The sequence below is a fragment of the Misgurnus anguillicaudatus genome, chromosome 15 (genome assembly GCF_027580225.2).
Source record: "Misgurnus anguillicaudatus chromosome 15, ASM2758022v2, whole genome shotgun sequence".
Classification (NCBI taxonomy): domain Eukaryota; kingdom Metazoa; phylum Chordata; class Actinopteri; order Cypriniformes; family Cobitidae; genus Misgurnus; species Misgurnus anguillicaudatus.
Genome location: NC_073351.2, coordinates 1,881,308 through 1,903,241, shown reverse-complemented (window position 1 = coordinate 1,903,241; position 21,934 = coordinate 1,881,308). Strand labels below are relative to the sequence as shown.

The 21,934-nt window shown below is 37.4% G+C and overlaps 1 protein-coding gene across 3 annotated transcripts in view; it reads left to right on the top strand.

The window, feature by feature from the left end:
- The window catches only part of mthfsd (methenyltetrahydrofolate synthetase domain containing), a 47,909-nt gene extending 26,421 nt beyond the window's left edge, over window positions 1-21,488 (top strand). For all 3 annotated transcript variants that reach the window (XM_055173409.2, XM_055173410.2, XM_055173408.2), the window contains one exon: window positions 20,426-21,488. In XM_055173409.2, the coding sequence (XP_055029384.2) occupies window positions 20,426-20,944 (519 nt within the window). In that variant the 3' untranslated portion in view covers window positions 20,945-21,488. The remainder of the gene's footprint in view (window positions 1-20,425) is intronic.
- Window positions 21,489-21,934: the final 446 nt, after the last annotated feature.

Genomic DNA, 21,934 nt, shown 5'->3' with positions numbered 1-21,934 from the left:
ATGGCATATGTCGTCCAGGTTTCGCTGCTATACAGCAATGTGTTGAGAACGCATGCTTGGTATACTTTGAGTTTGGTATTCAATGAGATGTTATTGTTGTCCCACACTTTCTTGCTGAGTTTGGACAAAATTATAGCAGCTTTTGCAATACGCATGTCTATTTCTTTATCAAGCGACAAGTGATTGGTGATGGTTGAGCCCAAATACGTGAACTTATCAGTGTTTTCCAGCACATTGTTGTCAATTTTGATTGATGGTGGTGAAGGGACGTTTTGGCTCATGACATTGGTCTTTTTAATGCTGATCGTGAGCCCAAACTCTTTGCAGGCATGGGAAAATTGACTGAGCAGCTGCTGTAGTTCTTCTTCAGTGTGCGCCACCAGGGCTGCATCGTCTGCAAACAGCATCTCTCTAATCAGTACTGAGCGGACTTTAGTCTTGGCTTTCAGGCGGGCCAGATTGAACAACCTTCCATCACTCCTGGTGTGTAGATGAACACCTTCTGTGGAGTGTCTAAAGGCAAATGTTAATAGCATGGAGAAGAAGATGCCAAACAAGGTTGGGGCAAGGACACATCCCTGTTTGACGCCACTCTTGATGTCGAAGGGTTTAGAAGGTTTGCCATTACAACTTACTATCCCCTTCATGTCATCATGAAAAGAAGCTATGATGTTGAGCAACTGTGGGGGACAACCAATCTTCTGCATCAGCTGGAACAGACCCTTCCTGCTCACTAGGTCAAACGCCTTAGTGAGGTCAATAAAGGCGATGAGGAGTGGCATCCGCTGTTCTCTACATTTTTCTTGAAGCTGACGCACAGAGAATATCATGTCCACTGTACCTCTTTTAGCCCTGAATCCGCATTGTGACTCTGGATAGATGCGGTCAGCAAGGACTTGCAGTCGTTTTAAGATCACTCTAGCAAACACCTTGCCCACCACGCTCAACAGTGAGATGCCCCGGTAGTTATTGCAATCTCTGCGGTCACCCTTGTTTTTATAGAGTGTAATGATCTTAGCATTTCGCATATCATGAGGCACCATCCCTTCTCTCCAGCAGAGGCACAAGAGATCATACAGCGTTCCCAGCAAAGCTGGTTTACCACACTTGATGATTTCCGGTGGTATGCCGTCCTCACCTGGTGCCTTGCCATTGGCTATTTCGTTAATGGCTTTGCTGAGATCTTCTAAAGTTGGCTCAGTGTCCAGGTCATCCAGCACTGGCAGGTTTTCAAAGCTGTCGAGGGCTTCTTGGGTAACAATGTTTTCTTTGGAAAAGAGTTCCAAGTAATGCTCAGCCCAACGACATATTTGCTTGTCCCTGTCAGTGATGACATCTCCTGTTTTGGACTTCAGGGGCACAGTTTTCCTTATTGGTATGCCTGTTGCCTGCTTAATCCCCTCATACATGTTCCTAATGTTGCCAGTGTCTGAGGCTTCCTGTATGTTGTCTGAGAGTTGGAGCCAGTAATTGTTTGCGCAGCGTCTTGCTGTTCGTTTTGCTTCATTGCAAGCAGTTCTCAGTGCTTGCATATTTTGCAGACTGGGGTTTCGCTTGTAGTTGATCAGTGCATCCCGTTTGGCTTCAATGACTGGCTCCAATTCCATAATGTTGGCCTCAAACCAGTCCGTGCTCTTGTGTTCTTTCTTTCCATATGTCAAGAGTGCAGAGTCAAAGATGGTGTTTCTAAGGAAATTCCATTGATCTTCTGCATTAAGTCCTTCTCTTTTGGCCAAAGTTTCTTCAAGTCGCTTGATAAACTCCTGGTTTTTGTCAGCGTAGGCAGTTTTGCTTGTATCGATCTTTGGTTGAAATTTCTGTTTCTTATGGTGAAGTTTCTTGGGCTTCAGTTTGACCTTGGAGGCTACCAGAGAGTGGTCAGTATCGCAGTCGGCGCTGTGGTATGCTCTGGTGTTACAAACACTGTTCAGGGAGTCCTTCCTAGTAATAATCAGGTCTAGCTGATGCCAGTGTTTTGACCTGGGATGTCTCCAGGATGTTTTGTGACATGCCTTGTTCTGGAAAAAGGTGTTTGTCACGCAGAGGTTGTAATAGCAACAGAGCTCTAAAAGTCTCTGACCATTTTCGTTCATGTTTCCTATGCCTTGATGACCTAAGATGCTTGGCCAAGACTCTCTGTCTGCACCAACCCGAGCATTGAAGTCCCCGAGAAGATAGACTTGTTCTGATGATGGTATGCCCTTGATGATATGGTCTAATAACTCGTAAAACTGGTCTTTGGTCTCAGTTGAGGCTAACTGTGTTGGTGCATAAATACATATAAGATTTATAACACCTTGTACTGTTGAAAGACGTAGGGTAAGGGTTCTCTCTGTACCACCTGTTGGTGGCTCAATCATACTTTGTAGACTGTTCTTGACGGCAAACCCCACCCCATATTCTCTGAATTCCTCTGCACCTTTTCCTTGCCAGAAAAAGGTATAGTTTTTCTCCTTAAATGACCCACTTTTTGGCAGACGCGTCTCCTGCATAGCTGCTATGTCGATATTTAGCCTTAGCAATTCACGATCAATTACTGCTGTCTTGCGAGTGTCATCAATGGCTTGAAGGTCTTTGGTCAGTCCAGTACGCATAGTGCGTACATTCCAGCTTGCGATACGAAGAGCTGGAATCTTCGTTTTATCCTTTTTATTTTTGTTTGGTGCAAGGTTAACGGTCAGCTTGTTGAGCGCTGCTCTTATCTCCAGGCACCCACTGGAGCAGGCAGACCGTGGCGTGTCAACACCTAACTGGCCGGGGGCTGCCCGGCTTGAGGCGGGCGGTAGTTGACAAATGGAATACTAAGATCCCTCCCACCATCAAAGACAACCCGTGGCGTCCCACTCTACGCCAATTGAGCAGGGACTTATAACCCGTAACTGCTGTCTTCCGTGTTGTGCTCTCGCCAGATGGCGAGACTGGAGTGGCCTCTCCAGGGCGCAAATAACCTGGGCAAGTATATATGGAGGCCTAGTGCTGCCCAAACGACAGGACCCCCCTCTCGGCTTCGCTGGCAGAGTCCAATGGAATGCTATACATTACTTTTGGGGCCAGCTTTGCTGCAGGAGTTGTCGGGTGAAAGCCATTTTTGACATCCACCCGCCTACGGGGCTCCACTCCGGATTTTGTCTCTGGATATCCTTCCATAGCCTTTTCCATGATTGGATATAGCCACAAGGCAGTGGAGGTTTTAGTATCAGGGTTTTCCTTCCCCTAGACGAATTGCCTTCCTAGGCTTATGAGCTCCGTCTGCCCTAAGCAACTGGTTTTAAGGCGCCAGTGATCCGCCTACGACCCTTCTCCTGTTAGTTGAAACAGTTCCGCCGAGCTTAGAAATCAAGCCACACGTGAAGGCCAGGAGCTGGACTTTGGTTGTCAGAGGCTATTAGAGACGCACGCCATAGGAAGCATTTTTTAGGTAGTGGGAGCTTGTCCCCACTACCACCTCCTGGCTGTAACAACCTTTTGAAACCTTTAATAGATGGTTAATAGAGAAATGAAAACAACACAATTTTCTCTTTATCTGGAGCGATAAATGCCATTTGGAATTCGCCACTGATCTGAAATGTGCACTGAAAACAAACATGCAGTATTATCGTTTGCAATAATATTGTTGTTGTTGTTGTGGAAAATCATATTATCAAGTATATCACTTGCTTTTCAAAAACCGTCCTTCAGTGCTCAGAAATTAAATAAGCATGCACATTCAAAGCATAATGTAGCAGCACATTTGATTGTGGCTTTATGACTTTTAAAAATCAACGTCATATTAATTTTAAATACTTTAGCCAACACTGAAAAAACGAACTTTTTGGTGTAGTGATATATATTAGATTAACTCTCATAATTTCTACATAATAATATTAACATTTATTGAAAACTAGATTTTCCTAAGTAAAATGATGATAAATACACAATTAATTCATGTAGAAAATGAACTGTGTGGGAATAGTAAGTCATATTAGATATTTTCTTGAATTATTTAACTGTTTATAGTCACTGCACATAGTCCCAAAATAATTAAGTACATTTTAATCAAAAAATCTTAGTTCATTTAACTTAAAGCTCCACTGTGTAGGATCTACTCCCATCTAGCGGTGAAACGCGTTTTAACTCGTACGGTGGCCCGGCCGTGTCATGCCAAGGTTAACATGGCTTCCAGTAGCTACAAAGCAAAAGCAATGAAAAAAATGAATATTTTTTGTCCTTTGCCTGTGATCCATCAAAGCACACAGATTTATGTTTAACATTGAAAAATTCTGATTGTTATGATATGTCCGCTTAAAATCACATACAAAAAGCACCATAAACGTAGCTTAGACACTCCTTTTTTATCAACCCGAGGAAAAATATCCTAGGGGCTGTTAAACTTGGTATTAAGATGTGTTTTCGTCGATCAGATCACAAGTGGACGAGAGAGACACATTACATTTACACTTGGTGTTTAAATCCGTCTCTTTTTGTCCATTTTTCGACCGCTTCTTTCCAGATTACTGAGGAGATGGCCTGTGGACGAGTCCCTCTCCCGTCATTTAATCATGAGCTGGAGTAATGACGAGTTTAAATGGACGCGAACTAATATTATGTCAGAGTCCAATGCTTATGTTTTAAGTAAACGTTACATGTCCGTGTATATGTAAGAGCTTTCTCTGATATTGGTGAAAAAAGATCGCTCAACTTTCACATGCTTGTAAAATGAAACGAAAGACGCGCAGATCAGACGCTTTTATCAATGAAAGGCTAAAAATAGCGCTGCACACCGTGTGTTTGTGTTAGAGGTCAGAAAAGATGAAAACATTTATCTCAGTATCTCAGATTACATAAATGGGCGGAGAGACGGCATGTGGCTGTTCGAACACATTAAACCACATGCGTGTTTACACTAAAAAGTGTTATGCATAACCATGCTATAGTTAGCCAAGGAACTATAAAACTTCAAGTTTACAACATAGAATATGCTGAATTACCTGTGGAGAAGATAGAAAGTATGCAACTTCTGTGTCCCTTGAGCCTCATGATCTTGGTAAACTAACATTAACTTACTCCAATATTGACCATGGTCTTGATGTTTTTCCTGTTGCGTTGTCGTTTTAAATCCCCGTTTCGCTTCCTTGGCGACGTGTTTTAATGTCCTCGAGAATAGTTCTTCAACAGGCTTTCAAATCTGCCTCAAATCAAAGCATTAGATCGCGGGATCATCACGGTGTGCGGCTGTTGTAAAATCCGAAGGATGCAGTCTATGCAGGTCGCATATCCGGGCTGCATACGTCATCAAGCCTGGTTTATTTAAATTAACTGAGCCTTACATTCGCAAGTCATAAGCATATTACATCAATTTACAATTAACTTGGAATAATTGTCAGCTTTATAATTGTTAATATTCTGAAATAAGACTGTCTTGATGACGTATACCGCCTACACATGCAGCCTCGGGAGGCTTCAGCTAATGGCCAGCGTGAGTGACTGAAAGCGCAAAAGGCGGAGCTGGAATTTCAGGAATGTCCCTCGTCGGCGAATGTATTTCAAAGATGGAGGCACAACATGGATGCGCCAGTCGAGCGACTCGACCGTATGTATTTGAAATAGCAGATTCTGCACTTACGAGAATACTTTGATTAGTGGGGTGGAAGTAATTACACATGAATGAGCACATACTTTTGACATGGGTTTTTGCTAAGAATTAACTCAAAAAAGTACACAGTGGAGCTTTAAGAATATGAAATCCATAAACTAAAAAAAATTCAAGTAAAATGAACTTACATTTATTTGCACATGTTGTTAGGAATACCTACTAGTGTTGTAGTCAAGACCACCTAAACCGAGACCAAGTCATGACCAAGACCAAGACAGGCCGAGACCGAGACAAGACCAAGACTTTAAAGGGTTGAGACCGAGTCAAGACCAAGACCATTGCAAGTCACTGCATTAAAACACTTATGATAAAATGTGTAATATGCATATGATTAGGCACTTCGTGTGTGTGTGTGTGTGTGTGTGTGTGTGTGTGTGTGTGTGTGTGTGCGCGCGCGTGCCATCAGAGAAGTTGATAAAATAATCAAAGGCATTGCAGATATGTGGGAATTTATCTTTGTCTATAAGCAAATAAAAGTGAACAAACAATAAAGAGATGAGATCAACTTAACCATTTAATCTGAACTGTCTTTCCATGGCTTGCAATCCACTTAACACAATGCAGGTGTTTTTAGTAATAAAATTAGAAAAACTGTCATTGGGAGAAACTTAAACAATGCTTAAACAATTCCAACATCATATGCCAAACCTGAATAAACTGCATAAATGTATGATAAATCATCATATTTTTACTAAAAACAAGACAAAAATACTAAGAAATTTTGTGTGCCATCAGTTGTGGTCTTGACCAGTCTTGAAATAAAATTCAGAGTCCTCTTTGTCTGAGACCGAGACGAGACCGAGTAAAAATGCGGTCGATTCCAAGACGAGACCAAGACCTTTAAAAAGTGGTCTTGAGACCGAGACCGGTCTCGAGAACTACAACACTAATACCCACAATCCTTTGCACCTGAATATTTTTATTTTTTAAACTTTATCACAGAATAAGAACTGATAAGAACCTTAACTACTTAAATATTTGTTAATAAAATGTCATAAAGGTTTAAGCTCTTATATTATTGATGTTGTTTTGTTGGAAATGATATTTTGTGAAGTCACCGTTCAGGTGATCAGTGTTTCTTTACATGAACCCTGATCGGAACATTATATTGTATTTCTCTGTATTTCTGTTAAAAATCAAGTTTAAAGTCAGTCATGAATTTTGTGCTATAATGCCATTTATAACACTAAAAATAATTCATAGAACTATGTTAAAGAAAATAACAAACAGTAAATATAATTTATTTAATATTTTTAGGACAGTAATGCTTAAATTTTTTAAAAAAAACCTTACCTAGACGATTAAAATAAATCTGAAGTACCATTTACTTAATTATTTAATACATGTTTTTCATGCATTATTAAGTATATTTTAATTGATTTTAGTAGGTAAGTTGTACTTAAAAAGATCAGTAAATTTTACTTAAAGTTTGTGCAAATTGTTACAAGGATTTTTTAAAGTAAATTTTACAAGTTGTTTTTTCAGTGAATGTTGCTAGCGGAGGACTTTTGTGGTGATGTGCTGGGTAAAAAAAATCAATGTCATATTAATTTTAGTCGGCCACATTTTTTTGCCATGGGCGGAGAACACGTGAGGGAACACACCGCACACGAACAGAGAATTTACTTGAAGGCTTTTGATGTTTGATGTTGACGAATATAGTTTATTTGAAAATATTGTAGGAATTGACTATAAGATCACCAATATGAACTCTGAACAATGAACTTTTATAGACATAACAGTGTGAAATGGCTAAAGAGGAACTCGCTACATTAAAGGTGGAGTGCGTGATTTCTGAAAAACGGTTTGGAAAAGGTAGTTGGGCTGACTACCAAAACACACTTGTAGCCAATCAGCAATAAGGTGTGTGTCTACTAACTGACATCATTGCCTGGGTTGTGTATGTGTGGTGCGGGTCTATCAAAAGAAGATTCTACCCTGCCTTTAAAGCAATAAGCAATTATGTAGGCTTAAGCTATGCATCACCTTTTATGTTTGATGAAAGTTTGCATTTGCTGACTTATATTACAATGTTATTTTTGCTCTCTCTTGTACTCTCTTGTTTAGTACTGTTTTGAATGCTTCCATTTAAATCATAAAGACCTTTCTGTTTGGTTAATAACATCATCATTAACCTATTAATTTAATGAATATGTAGTAGGATGGATATAATTTTTTGCCACTAGGCTGCATACATACACTAAAGGTAAGCTATTAGAGTAATATGTTTTTACACTTTTATGCGCATACCCAGTGTGCGTTTGTGGTGGTGTATAGTGTGGACGAAGGTATTTTTTAAAATGACAGTATAAATGAGGATCGTTTTCATTTTAAAATGCCTTTTTAAAACCTTTATTATTTGGCTGGGTGATATTAAACCTTAAAACACTTTATAAACCTATAAACCTCCGACGCGTTTCGGGATACAAGCCTTCTTCAGGGAGTCAACAAATAACAAAACAGGAAGAGACATATAAGCTTTCAAACCACCAATCAGAAACCTCCATCTGGTAAAAGCAAGATTCAGAGTTGTAGGATTATAGAAAAACCACTAGATGTCCTCCTTGGTATTAAATTGAACAAAATATTTGCGACTACACATACTGGTACTTTATTGTATGTATTATATGTTACCTTGATAATTAAACCAAATAACAATCAAAATTAATAGTAAAGAGTAATATAAAAAAGTAAATTAAAGAAAAACACTGAAATCAAGTTCTTCATTAAGGCCTGGGTATCTAGTAGCCTGCAGTTTATCAATCCAAAACCTTTCTCTCTGGTTCAGTTGTTTTTGCCTGTGCCCTTTCCTTAGTGACAGTGGCATATGGTCAATTCCACAGACCTGTACGGTCGATGGGTCACTCTTATGGTGTTCCCTATAATAACATGGTAATAAGGGCTTTCCTAAAGAGAGTGCCTTGGAGTTTTTTGCTTGTTTTTCAAATATGTTTTGAAAAAGGGCACCTCAGCTAACTTTTTGAGTTCTGGAAGCACCCCTCTCCAGACTTTTGAGATGCCTTTTTAAAACGTTTAAAAATGCAAATGCTCTAATGTAAACACCAGGTGGTGCTCTTAGGTAATTTTGCTTCTCAACCGCAGGGGTGGCCATTCCTGGTCCTGGAGGGCCACTGTCCTTCAAAGTTTAGCTCCAACCCTAATCAAACACAGCTGAATGTCATTTTCAAGTTAACCTGCAGCCTTTGATTAGGATTGTCAGGTGTATTTGATTGGGGTTGGAGATAAACTTTGCAGGACAGTGGCCCTCCAGGACCTGGAATGCTCACCCCTGTGCTACACAGTAAAGTAAGATGGTTTGATTAACAATTTCATATGAAACTTTAAAAAATAGAAATTAATATTATGAATTTTAACACTTGAACACTTGTCTACTGCTATGGATCATAATCATTTGTTAGCCAATTTGATTAATTGGTTTGGTTTACCTATAAAATACAAACCATATAATAAACATACTTATCACCAAGATGTTGTAAACCTACCTCTACATCTTTGTGGTTAGCCTTGATGTACCGCTTGAGGTTTGTTGTGTTTTTTCCTGTGCTTTTGAATCCACATTGCTTACCTTCTGTTAGGAGACACATGCTTTTTTCCACTTTAATATACAGAGAAAGGGCCCAAAAGTCAGGTCATTTCTTTTGCCAGAGTCCTGTTGCTGTCATGTCATGGTCGTGCTTGAAGTATGACAAGTATGCATGCTATGATGTTGATGCCTCCACAAAACTATATATACTACTATTCTACTAGTTTACCATGATCTGAACACGAACAAAAAAAAAACGTCTGCTCATGCCATCTAATAAATGAACATTTAATTGCTGCCGATAGTAACAAAAATGTGGACGAAAGTAAAAGTGTAAAAGAGATTTTTGGTTTGTTTTATCTTTTCAACTATATTTCATCTTTTCATCAACTTCATTGCATGCTTTGCCGATTTAGTCACTGTTGTCTCATCATCTTCTCGTCTTAGAAAAAAGGATGTCAACGAAAATTATTTTCGTTAACAAAATTAACACTAGTTCGGTCCTGTTATTTGCATTATGTGATGATTTCTTTAAAAGTTGTGTACATTTTTGGACTTTTTACTTACCGACACACTGTTAGGAGGATGGTTTGAGTGGCCAACAAATATCTAAGAATTTTTTTATATCTCCAAAACTACAATCCGATGTCACCTACATCAGCACAAATTGTTTGAAAAGGTTTCAAGAAAAAAGATTATGTCTCATCCATAGATCAAGCATCTTCAGTTTGCCAGACACTACTGGAATTTGAAATGGGATCAGCTTTTATGGTCAGATAAATCTAAAATAGAGCTATTTGGCAATAAACACCAGAGGTGGGTTTGGTCCACACGGAGAGGTAGTCATATGGAAAAGTACCACAGTTAAATATGGTGGTGGGTCTTTAATGTTTTGGGGCTGTTTTTCTACCAGATGATCTGGGAATCTTGTTAGAGTCCATGATGCCATGTATCCTATCAAATATCAACATATATTATATTAACACCTGATGCCAGGATGCTTAAAATGGATTTAGGTCGGATCTTCCAGCAGGACAATGTTCCAAAACATACATCAAAATCAACACAAAAATGGTTTAGAAACCACAAAATCAGGGTATTGCTCTGGCCATTCTAGTCCCCAAACTTGAATCCCAAAGAAAACCTGTAGGGTGAATTCAAGAGTGCATCAGCATGGACCTCGAAATCTGAAGGATATGAAGAGATTCTGTATGGGTCTCAGGAATGGTCTCAGATTCCTTGCCATCTATTCTCCAACCTCACCAGGGTCAGATTGGCAGTGCAAAATATTTAAAGAGGACATATCATGTAAATCTGACTTTTTCCATGTTAAAATGCTAAAACTTGGGTCCCTGGTGCTTTTATCAACCTAGAAAATGTGAAAAACAACAACCCAGTAACTTGGTTTTGGTAAACCATTCTCTGCAAGCATGCAAAAAAATGGGTCATTGAAATTTGGCTCCTCTTGTGATGTCAGGGGATAATACCGCCTTTAATCTGCACTATCAAAATTAAGGCACTGCAATTTAGTGCAGAAATCAGCTCATTTGCATTTTAAAGGACACACCCAAACACAGCACATTTATGTTCACACCTACAAAGTGGCAATTTTAACATGCTATAATTATTAATTAAAGCTAAAACTTCACATACGTACTCTGGGGACACCAATTTTTTATTTGACATCTTAAAAAAAGTATTGTGAAATGTCCCCTTTAAGAGTGCCAAAATTTGTGGCACACATATATTTATCAAAGTATCTAATTTATCAAAAAAAAATTTGATAAAACTCTGTTGTGTTTACAATGTTTCATTGAAAGCTTTTTTTATATTTTGAGCAATATATAATTAGGTTAAAAAAATATTTTGCACAGCCTTGTTTGCTCAGATTTATGCCAATATTAGTGGAGGACACTGATATTATTACTATTAATATACAGTCTTGTTCAAAATAATAGCAGTACAATGTGACTAACCAGAATAATCAAGGTTTTTAGTATTTTTTTTATTGCTACGTGGCAAACAAGTTACCAGTAGGTTCAGTAGATTCTCAGAAAACAAATGAGACCCAGCATTCATGATATGCATGCTCTTAAGGCTGTGCAATTGGGCAATTAGTTGAATTAGTTGAAAGGGGTGTGTTCAAAAAAATAGCAGTGTGGCATTCAATCACTGAGGTCATCAATTTTGTGAAGAAACAGGTGTGAATCAGGTGGCCCCTATTTAAGGATGAAGCCAACACTTGTTGAACATGCATTTGAAAGCTGAGGAAAATGGGTTGTTCAAGACATTGTTCAGAAGAACAGCGTACTTTGATTAAAAAGTTGATTGGAGAGGGGAAAACCTATAAAAAGGTGCAAAAAATGATAGGCTGTTCAGCTAAAATGATCTCCAATGCCTTAAAATGGAGAGCAAAACCAGAGAGACGTGGAAGAAAACGGAAGACAACCATCAAAATGGATGGAAGAATAACCAGAATGGCAAAGGCTCAGCCAATGATCACCTCCAGGATGATCAAAGACAGTCTGGAGTTACCTGTAAGTACTGTGACAGTTAGAAGACGTCTGTGTGAAGCTAATCTATTTTCAAGAATCCCCCGCAAAGTCCCTCTGTTAAAAAAAAGGCATGTGCAGAAGAGGTTACAATTTGCCAAAGAACACATCAACTGGCCTAAAGAGAAATGGAGGAACATTTTGTGGACTGATGAGAGTAAAATTGTTCTTTTTGGGTCCAAGGGCCACAGGCAGTTTGTGAGACGACCCCCAAACTCTGAATTCAAGCCACAGTACACAGTGAAGACAGTGAAGCATGGAGCATGATATGGGCATGTTTCTCCTACTATGGTGTTGGGCCTATTTATCGCATACCAGGGATCATGGATCAGTTTGCATATGTTAAAATACTTGAAGAGGTCATGTTGCCCTATGCTGAAGAGGACATGCCCTTGAAATGGTTGTTTCAACAAGACAATGACCCAAAACACACTAGTAAACGGGCAAAGTCTTGGTTCCAAACCAACAAAATTAATGTTATGGAGTGGCCAGCCCAATCTCCAGACCTTAATCCAATTGAGAACTTGTGGGGTGATATCAAAAATACTGTTTCTGAAGCAAAACCAAGAAATGTGAATGATTTGTGGAATGTTGTTAAAGAATCATGGAGTGGAATAACGGCTGAGAGGTGCCACAAGTTGGTTGACTCCATGCCACACAGATGTCAAGCAGTTTTAAAAAACTGTGGTCATACAACTAAATATTAGTTTAGGGATTCACAGGATTGCTAAATCCCAGAAAAAAAATGTTTGTACAAAATAGTTTTGAGTTTGTACAGTCAAAGGTAGACACTGCTATTTTTTTGAACACACCCCTTTCAACTAATTGCCCAATTGCACAGCCCCAAGAGCGTGCACATCATGAATGCCGGGTCTTGTTTGTTTTCTGAGAATCTACTGAACCTACTGGTAACTTGTTTGCCACGTAGCAATAAAAATATACTAAAAACCTTGATTATTCTGGTTAGTCACATTGTACTGCTATTATTTTGAACAAGACTGTATAATAGTATTTTTGCAAATTTGATTGTTCTCTAAATAGATTATAATGTAATAAGTAAGGGATAATGTAGAGGCAGCCGGTAGTTATTGGGAAATAAGCCCCGACAGTGTGATCAGGACCCGACGCGAAGCGGAGGGTCTTGTATCACACTGAAGGGGCTTATTTCCCAATAACTACCGGCTGCCTCTACATTATCCCGCTTATTACAGGGCTACTTGCCACATAAGAAAAAAACTGGACATGAATATGAATTTTAAACATTTTATTGGCATATTTGTTTTAAATTAACATTTTTATCCTTCCGCGAAACTTTGCACAGCATAAAATGATCGTAATACCTTATTAAGATCCTCTGCTTCATACTTGTCTGTCTCCATTTTTTCTCTTTTAGCCAGTCTTTGAGAAGTTTTAATCCCCATTCTGTATTTTTTTGTGTGTTGGCTTCGTAGCTGCTATTTTGTCAAGTTCAGTCTCAGTAAGCTGTCTGTGTCTTGTCGTGGTTGTCCAGTGTTTGTCACAAGATGGCGCCATACAGACAGTAATCCTTATTGATCTTTATTGGCGCGGAGCGATTTTACTCGTGGAAGTAGTCCGGCTATGCGTTATTAATTTGGAGCGGTTATTATTTGAAAAGAAACAACCTGCAAATGTCTCAACTGACCAATCAGAATCAAGCATTCCAGAGAGCCGTGTAATAAAATGGTATATACTTCTTCTGCAACCAAGAATCATGAAGTCATTTAATATGACAAATACCAGCCTTCATATACTAGACATGCCTTTCCATCTTTCAAGGTATTGGCCCGTAAATAAAGAATAAAATATATAAAAGCAGGAGTTTAACATCACATAAGGAATAATAATATGAACAGCAGTGTAAAAGGCATAGAGAAATTATAGCAACATCATTTAGGGGGGCCCATGCACAACACCTATAAAATTCAATAAACTATATTGACGTCTGAAAAGGTGATTGTCAGACCATTTTGTATTGGTTTAAGACTGTGGCAGATGTAAGCGATTGGAAAAAGAACTTTAAACAGAAATCGCGATAGGGGCCTTTTGGTGAACAAATAATGGGCATATAGTAATGAGTAATTATGCATTGGATTAAAACTGTTGGATTGAGGCAAATGCTGAACTGTAGATAAATGTTTTAAACAAACTGGTATAATGTTACTGACTGCAGATATAACATCACACTACTGTTACAAAGAATCAATATTGCTTTGTCTAATCTAACTGGACTACACTAAAAAAAATAAGTAAAATTTACAATAAAAAAATGTTAAATTTAAGTTTTTGCACTCAGGTTTGTTAAGTACACTTCACACTTGCGACAATAAGGCCCAATCCCAATTCTATTTTATACCCCTCCCCCTTGCCCTTACCCCTACGCCTACCCCTTCCCCTTGCCCCTTGAAACAGAGTGTCAAGGGGTAGGGCTGAAAATATTCCCCTAAGAAATGGGACACCACTACTAGACCGTTACACGTCATCATAAGTCGTTGCTAGCTCCTACATCATAGATGCTCCAATGTAATAATACAATAAAATTTAATATTACAAGAAATTATTAAAAAAAATATGTTGTGGAACTATCACAAAGTCAATAACATTAGCAAACTTTTTTATAGCGATTTTTACAAATGTTTTTTCGGAGAACATGAAAACAAGATTAAAGGCAACATAAAACAAGTGATTATTTGTTATTAAATTACTTTTTAATGTCCAAAAATACTTAAATTTATGGGCCATATTGGAAATGTATCATACCCCTTCGTCTGAAGTGTGGTCCTGAAAAATCTTCGTTTGAAGGGCTATCTGGCCCTTACCCCTACCCCTTCCCCTTCAGCCAAAAGAGAATTGAGACACCCCTACCCCTTCACGTGAACACGCGAAACAAAGGGGAAGGGGTAAGGGGTAGAATTGGGATTGGGCCTAAGTCAATGCCCCAGTGTTCAGTCAGCTCAATTGGCTGAATTCTAACCCGAACTCCATTTCCCATAATCCCCCGCAGCCTGCTGATTATGCTCCACCTGTTCCGTATCAGCGAGTCTATTTTACCTGGGACTTATGCGCACACTCCATGCAAAGTCTTGCTTGCCCCGTGCTGCAATTCTAAGCATTTACTCCTTGTGTACCCATGTTTCTTTTCTTGTTGTGACCATTTATTTATGTTTTTGGATATTTGATTGTTTGCCGCCTGCCCTGACCTTGGATTGTTTATCGTTTATGATTGATATCTGCCTGCCTCGACCCGCAGCCTGTCTTACGTTTATGAATTTTGCTGCCTTATGCTGACTCACATCTGCCTGTTGTTAATACCTTTCAATAAAGAGTTGCAAACGGATCAAAACCTTACATATAGTTTGAAAAGCTGATTTAAACTGATTTAAAACAATAAGTAGAATTGACTTAAGTTTACTAAGTAAAGTTAATTTACACTGTAAAAAATATGTAATGTTTACTTAAAAATATTATGTTTAATAATGTTACCAAAACATTTTAAGTACTTTTAAAGGGTTACTTTTTGAATGGATCTTCCTGATTTAATCACGTAAAATGTATTCTTTTCTTTACATATTTATTTTGAGACTGGTCTCAGTACTGGCACAGTTATTGCTCATTGAGTGAATTAACACACATCATGATTTTCATTGTGTCACCTATTGTCTATACACAAACAGCACTCTTCTGAATGATGGTAGCCACAAAACTCAAAGAAGTAACAGAAACTCTTCTAATGGGCTGTCCACACGGAGACGCGTATCACTGTATACGTATAAATTTGTTATCGTATTGGCGTTTCATCCACACGGATCCGCCGTTTTGGGAGACTGAATCCACTATTTTTTGAAACCGGGTCCTAAAGTGGATAAATCTGAAACCGACACCTTTGCGGTTTCGTCTGTACATCCAATCCGTATATTTTGTGAAGCGAATACGTCATCACATCACGTGTCGGAAGCGTCACACGTAACAGCAACAACAATAACGGCAGACTACGTGATTATGTTCATGCTACAGAAGCTACTAAAGCCTACTAGCTTTATTACAGCAAAATCTATTGCTTCTATGCAATTGTGGTGACCAACAATCGATAATGGACAACACCATACGTTGGTTATGCGCATGCTCAAAGTCTTCTTCTCCGTGTATAGTGTTTATCTGTGGCAGAATTACAGCGCCCCATACTGGTCCGGCATATATACTACACCGCTTTCAGACGTTTCAGACGGTTTCAGTGGTTTCGTGTTTACGGATTCTTTTTTTAGAGCAAGGAAAAAAATTATCGGATAGGGAATGCACCGGCTTCGTGTGGACATAAATCCACTAAATCTAAAAAATAAATGAACATTAAACACTAACTAACTTTTTAGTTAAAAACACATAGGGCCCTATTTTAACGATCTAAGTGTATTGTCTAAAGCGCACAGCGCAACGTCTAAATGGGCGTGTCCAAATCCACTTTTGCTAATTTAACGACGGGAAAAATGGTTTGTGTGCCGAGCCCATGGTCGAAAAGGGTTGGTACAATTTTTTTAATGAGAAATGGGAGTATTTTGGGCGTAACGTGCAATAAACCAATGAGAGTCTCAGCTCTCATCCCCTTTAAAAGCCTGTTGCGCTGGCGCTATGTCTAATCCCTATTTAGATAACGGACTTTGTAAACTGAAAAACTAAGCGGAGGAAGAAGATCACCAGTTTAAGATTAATGTTAAATAATTGTGTTGTTTTCACTTGTATTGAAATTGTTATTTTTTGGATTAAAACCTTTAAAACCCGTTTTCTTTTAGTCATGGAAGTAAAAAAGCAGGCTTATAGTTGCTTTAAATGTATGGCTATCCAATATCATCAAAAAATAATTTACAAGTATTGTACTCTAAAAATACTTTATTTGTAACAAACAGGGGATAAAGAATTTACAGACGGCTCTCCTTTCAGCACTTGGACAGCGTCACGAGATTTTTTAAGCATTACTTAAAAATGTTTCTCATCTCACCATATCCACAGGTACAGAGTCATCATATACAATAAATCCGTGAGGTAGCATTTAAAAAAATGTCTCATAATTAGTCCTCATTTATAGGAGACTCAATAATAATCTTTTACATTCAATCCTTTAATCTTTCATATTTAAAAGCGTTTTTGTGCATTCATGTATGTGTTAAGCAAACCTGCGTTGTCGTCCCGTTTAGGTGCATATTACTAATGCGCTCTTTAAATAACAAAAAAAATATTACGCCATTGACTTTAGATTTTAGACCAGGTTTTTGTTGGTCAATGGCGTAGTCTATTTTAGTTGCCTCAAAAAGCCCATGGGCGCAAAAGGGGGCGCAAATGCATTTGCTATTTAAACAACGCGGCGCTAAACGTGAAAATTAGGGTGGAAAATAGCAAATGACACTTGCGTCGCGCATTGCGCTGCATTGAGCCGGGTGTAAGAAAGAGCCCATAAAGTAGGGTTTAATTTCAAATTTTACTCTCCAAATGCAGTCCCATATAAAGCATGTACCAAACAGGGAAGCCACCAAACACTTCAGTGTTTTCCCTATTTAAAGACTGTTACATGAGGAGTTATACCAGTAAGTATGGTGCCACAAAATAAAACTTTTTTTGGTAAAATAGGAATGAATGGGGCTAGGCTAAATGCTAACACATTTACAACGCGCTGTACAGTTGCATGCATTGAAAAAAGATAGGTATGTATTAATTCGCCTAGGTTGAGGTAATAACATAGTTTAATATGGCAAAAGGGTAGACTATTCCTTTAATAAAATGTCATATAGGTTTAAGCTCTTATATTATTGATGTTGTTTTGTTTTAAATTATAATTTTGTGTCACCGTTCAGGTGATCAGTGTTTCCGTACATGAACCATGTTCAGAACATTTTATTGTATTTCTCTCCACAGTACTGACAATGTATGTTTTGTGTGTTTCTGTGGAGAATCACGTTTATTCAATGATTGACTTAAAGTCAGTCATTAATTTTGTGTTATAATACCATTTATAACATCAAAAGTAATATAAAGTGATAAAAACTAAAGTTATATGCAACAAGTTTACTCACAAATTTCTAGTAATGTTAACTAATCTGGGTTAAGAGTGCAGGAATATTGGAAGAAATTAAAACATTAAGTTTATTCAACTTAAAATTGTTGTCATTGTTTTATTTAAGTGCAATGTGCACAAAGCTTACAGTCAAAAATAATAACTTTAAGATTAAAGAAAAATAATTCTTTATTCAGTTAAATTGTCATGTTGAGTTTACTTAATTTCAAGTGTACTTGTATATTTAACACTAAGTTAAGTGAACTTTATTGTTTAAGTACATTGAATAATTGTAAAGTTTGGTGAACTAAACAATTTAAGTCAAATCTACATAAGCACCAAAAGTAAACTTAAATATGCACGTTTTGGGAGACCCCATTACTCAATTAAATTGAGGGAATGAGTTTACTCAAATCATTTGAGTTGAATCAACTTATTAGGGTTTTCAGTATAGTTATTTATATTTTTTTTAATAATTCAAGTAGTTTCAAAACACAATTATTAAGTTCATTTCCTTTTTACAAGTTTAAGTAAATTTTACATGATAAAAATAAGTTACATTTTTCTCAATAATGTGTTTATTTAGAATTACTTAAATTACTCACATTATTGTGTTATTTTTAATCAAGAATTTTATTTTAAAACAAGAATTTATTTTTTTTAAATAGAATTTACTCTTTTTAATTCAGTTCTATGTGTTCTGTTGGTTGTATTTTATCCCAAAATCTTTATGTAGTGTTAAAAAATTGAAACAGGTAATGCTTTTGGACCAGTGTTGTTTACTTCTTGCAAAATGGTCTATAATGTTAAAGCTATACAGTACAATCGATCTCTGTGTATGTTCGGTTCTTGATCACCTATTACATTGCTAAAAACAATGTTATTTTGTGTATTTGGTGTAGTACAATGTGTTTGCAAGTTTATGTTTTCCACATACTGTACTGTACATGTTTGTTGCTCCTTTAATTCCTGCCTCCCTGAAACGCATTGATTTTGTACAAAGCTCATCATTCTAAAAAAACACAGTGTCATTTGATTGACCAGCTAACCGGAATGTTGTGATTGGCCTGAATACCTCTGATGTCACTCCGGAAATGTGATGATCCTTACCATGTTTGGAAGATTACTCCCAATGCAATACTGACAGGAGTTAATATTGTTTTAACTACCTTATCAATACAAGTCAAATCTGATCCAGAAAATGCAGATGACTAAGTTGAACTTTACTCAAGTAAAAGTACATGTAACTAAAGAAATAATTGCTCAAGTAGAAGTAAAAGTCATAATTTTAAATTTTACATAAAAAGTATGCAATCAAAAAAATTTAATGAAATAAAAATATTACAGTAGCGAATTAATAGTTCTAACCATGTTAGTAGTTGGATTCTTACTGATTGTATGGGGTGGACTGGTGTCTTTATGCAGCTAACGACCTCAAACAGGTGCATCTAATGTAGGATAATAAATGGAGTGGAGGTGGACATTTTAAAGGCAGACTAACAGGTCTTTGACGGTCAGAATTCTAGCTGATAGACAGGTGTTCAAATACCTATTTGCAGCTGCATCATACAAACAAATAGTCAAAAAATCAGACATTGTGATCTCTGGATTTTTTTAAGATTATGTCTCTCACAGTGGACATGCACCTACGATGACACTTTCAGACCCCTCCATGATTTCTAAGTGGGAGAACTTGGAACAAATACTTAAATTGTTCATAGGTCTCCACAACTTATTACTGACCAGAATTTAAAATGAGTTGAAAAGACTTGTTAAGCCAGTTTTGTACTTAAAAATTAAGGCAGCACATATATTTTTTTTGCAGTGCAACTTGTTTGTTTGACTCCCAAGTCAACTAGCATGGGTTTTGCAAAAGGATAATAATAAGCTGTTTAGCCTGATCTCAAGAGAATTCGTACATATTTTACGATTTGGCTAATTCGTATGAATTCACTGTCAAACAGTACTGTGCAAAAGTCTTAGGCCACCATGCTACCATTAGATTTTGTATGTAGAATTAAAAACAGTATAAAAGTATAAGCCGAAGTGTAGGTAAACTCCCCCTCCACTTGAGCAATAGCAGGCAGCTGCAGGAAATGAAATTAAATCCTAATTTCTAATTCTAATCGAATGACTTCAGCACTTCAGTCTCCTCAAAAAAGCTCAAGATGTGTTTCGTGCCAAATGATGTCACACTAAATAGTGGCCTAGGACTTTTGCACAGTACAGTAAAAAAACAATAACGAAACCCCACTCCTAACCCCAACTTCAAGGGGGCAAAACCAAAAATGTATTTGGTCGTAGGAATCAATGCGATTTAGACCTCGTAAAATATGTACGAATTGCAATGAGATTTCGTTGGTTTAGCAGAGAATTTACTAGTCTAAAGTCTGAGGCAAGTAAAAAAATTGCAATTCCAATTTCAGAATTATGACAATGACACAATTCTTCTTTGATCTCAAATTTATTTTGTATTCCCGACACCCTGTTGTTTTAGTTTTCTTTACATTTAAAAAAATTGAGTGATCAAATATGTTTCATCTCACATTATTGTCAGTGTGCTGCTTGTAACTTTCTTCCAGCTAAGCTCTAATCTGCTGACCAATGCTTGTATTAGAACTTCACTTTTTCTCTTTCAGTTGGACACAGAGGTGCTGAAGAAAATACCTATTTTAAAGAAGCTAAGATCAATACAGCAAGAAGCAGAAAAGGATGTGACTTTAAAAACACCCCCTGCTGGAGAAGACGAGAATGAAAGCTCCCAAGAGAGCTGCCAGAGTAATATCCAACGTGAGCTAAAGCGGGAATCTCATTGGCAGCATGGGCATTTGGTTTCTAAAGGTGACCAGCGTGGTAGGTTTAAGAGTGTGTTCCCTAAGAGTCCCGTCAGCACCATATACCTAGGCGACATTCCCTCAAGGTTACGTGTGAGTGAGCTAAAGACGCTGCTCAGAGAACATGAAGCTGTGCCTTTGAGAATCATCTGGCAGGGTGCGCAGCATAGAGCCTTTCTACATTACGCTGATAGCACGAGAGCAGAACACGCGCTCAGAGCACTACAAAAACTCTCTGTTCATGGCAGCACCATGCGTGTTGAATGTGTCAGGAGTGGGGCCACGGACGGGACAGGTCAAAAAGAAGAACCTAGTGAAGATTAAATGATTATTAATCTAATGTGCTTTCTAAATAACACTATCCTTTAGCAGCAAAACCATCTTGTACTTTTGCAATTTCATAACCCCAGCTTCCATAGGGTGTCTAAAAAATCCGGTTTGTTCTTATCTTGAAATTCATCTTATCTTATCTTGAAATTCATAGAGCTAAAGAGATTAGTTTTGTGTTTATTTATTTATTTTGATAAATAATGTCTATAAATAGAAAAACTACACTCAAAAAATGGCCCATTGGTTGAATGTATTTTAATCACGTGGCAAATAACCACATAATATTATTACAATAATATATCTAGTCATGTTTCTTAGATGCAACCTAACTCTTTTTAAGTTGACGTAATGTTATAATTGTACGTGGAAATTTGCCATGTAGATAAAATACATTCAATTGATGATGCATTTTATTTAAAGAGTCTTTAACGCAAGAAAAGCTTATGTGTGTGCGTGCGTGCGTGCGTGTGTGTTGGTTGTTCCTCTGTGGATGACTTCAAACTCGCAAAAGAAATTAAATACAAGTTTCATTATAACAGCCTGTCTTAGACCGATTATTTCAAGTCAAAGTTTTTTTACACTATAACTTGAATGTTGTGGCATGTAAGTATCAGTAGGTATATGGCACTCAAATTTAAGGTATATTAAAGTTTGAAAGACATAAAACGCTATCAATGAAACATGTTTCCAGTATCATATGTCTGACTGTTGAGTAAATAAGTAAAACAGTAACTGGTTTACACTACTGAATTATTTAATGGATATTAATAGAGTTTTTTTGTAATATTTATTTCAGTGATTCATTTTTTTTTCACTAGTTAAATTTTTCGAAAAAGGCAAAAATGTAGCCAGTGAAGGTATTTTTGTGGTGTATATTTTGGAAATGATTTGCCACATTACTACATTATTACATATACTTTAATGTTTTATTTGTTGTTGCGCTGAGAAAATTTCTTTAGAATACAAAAGCTTTGTTTTGTTTAG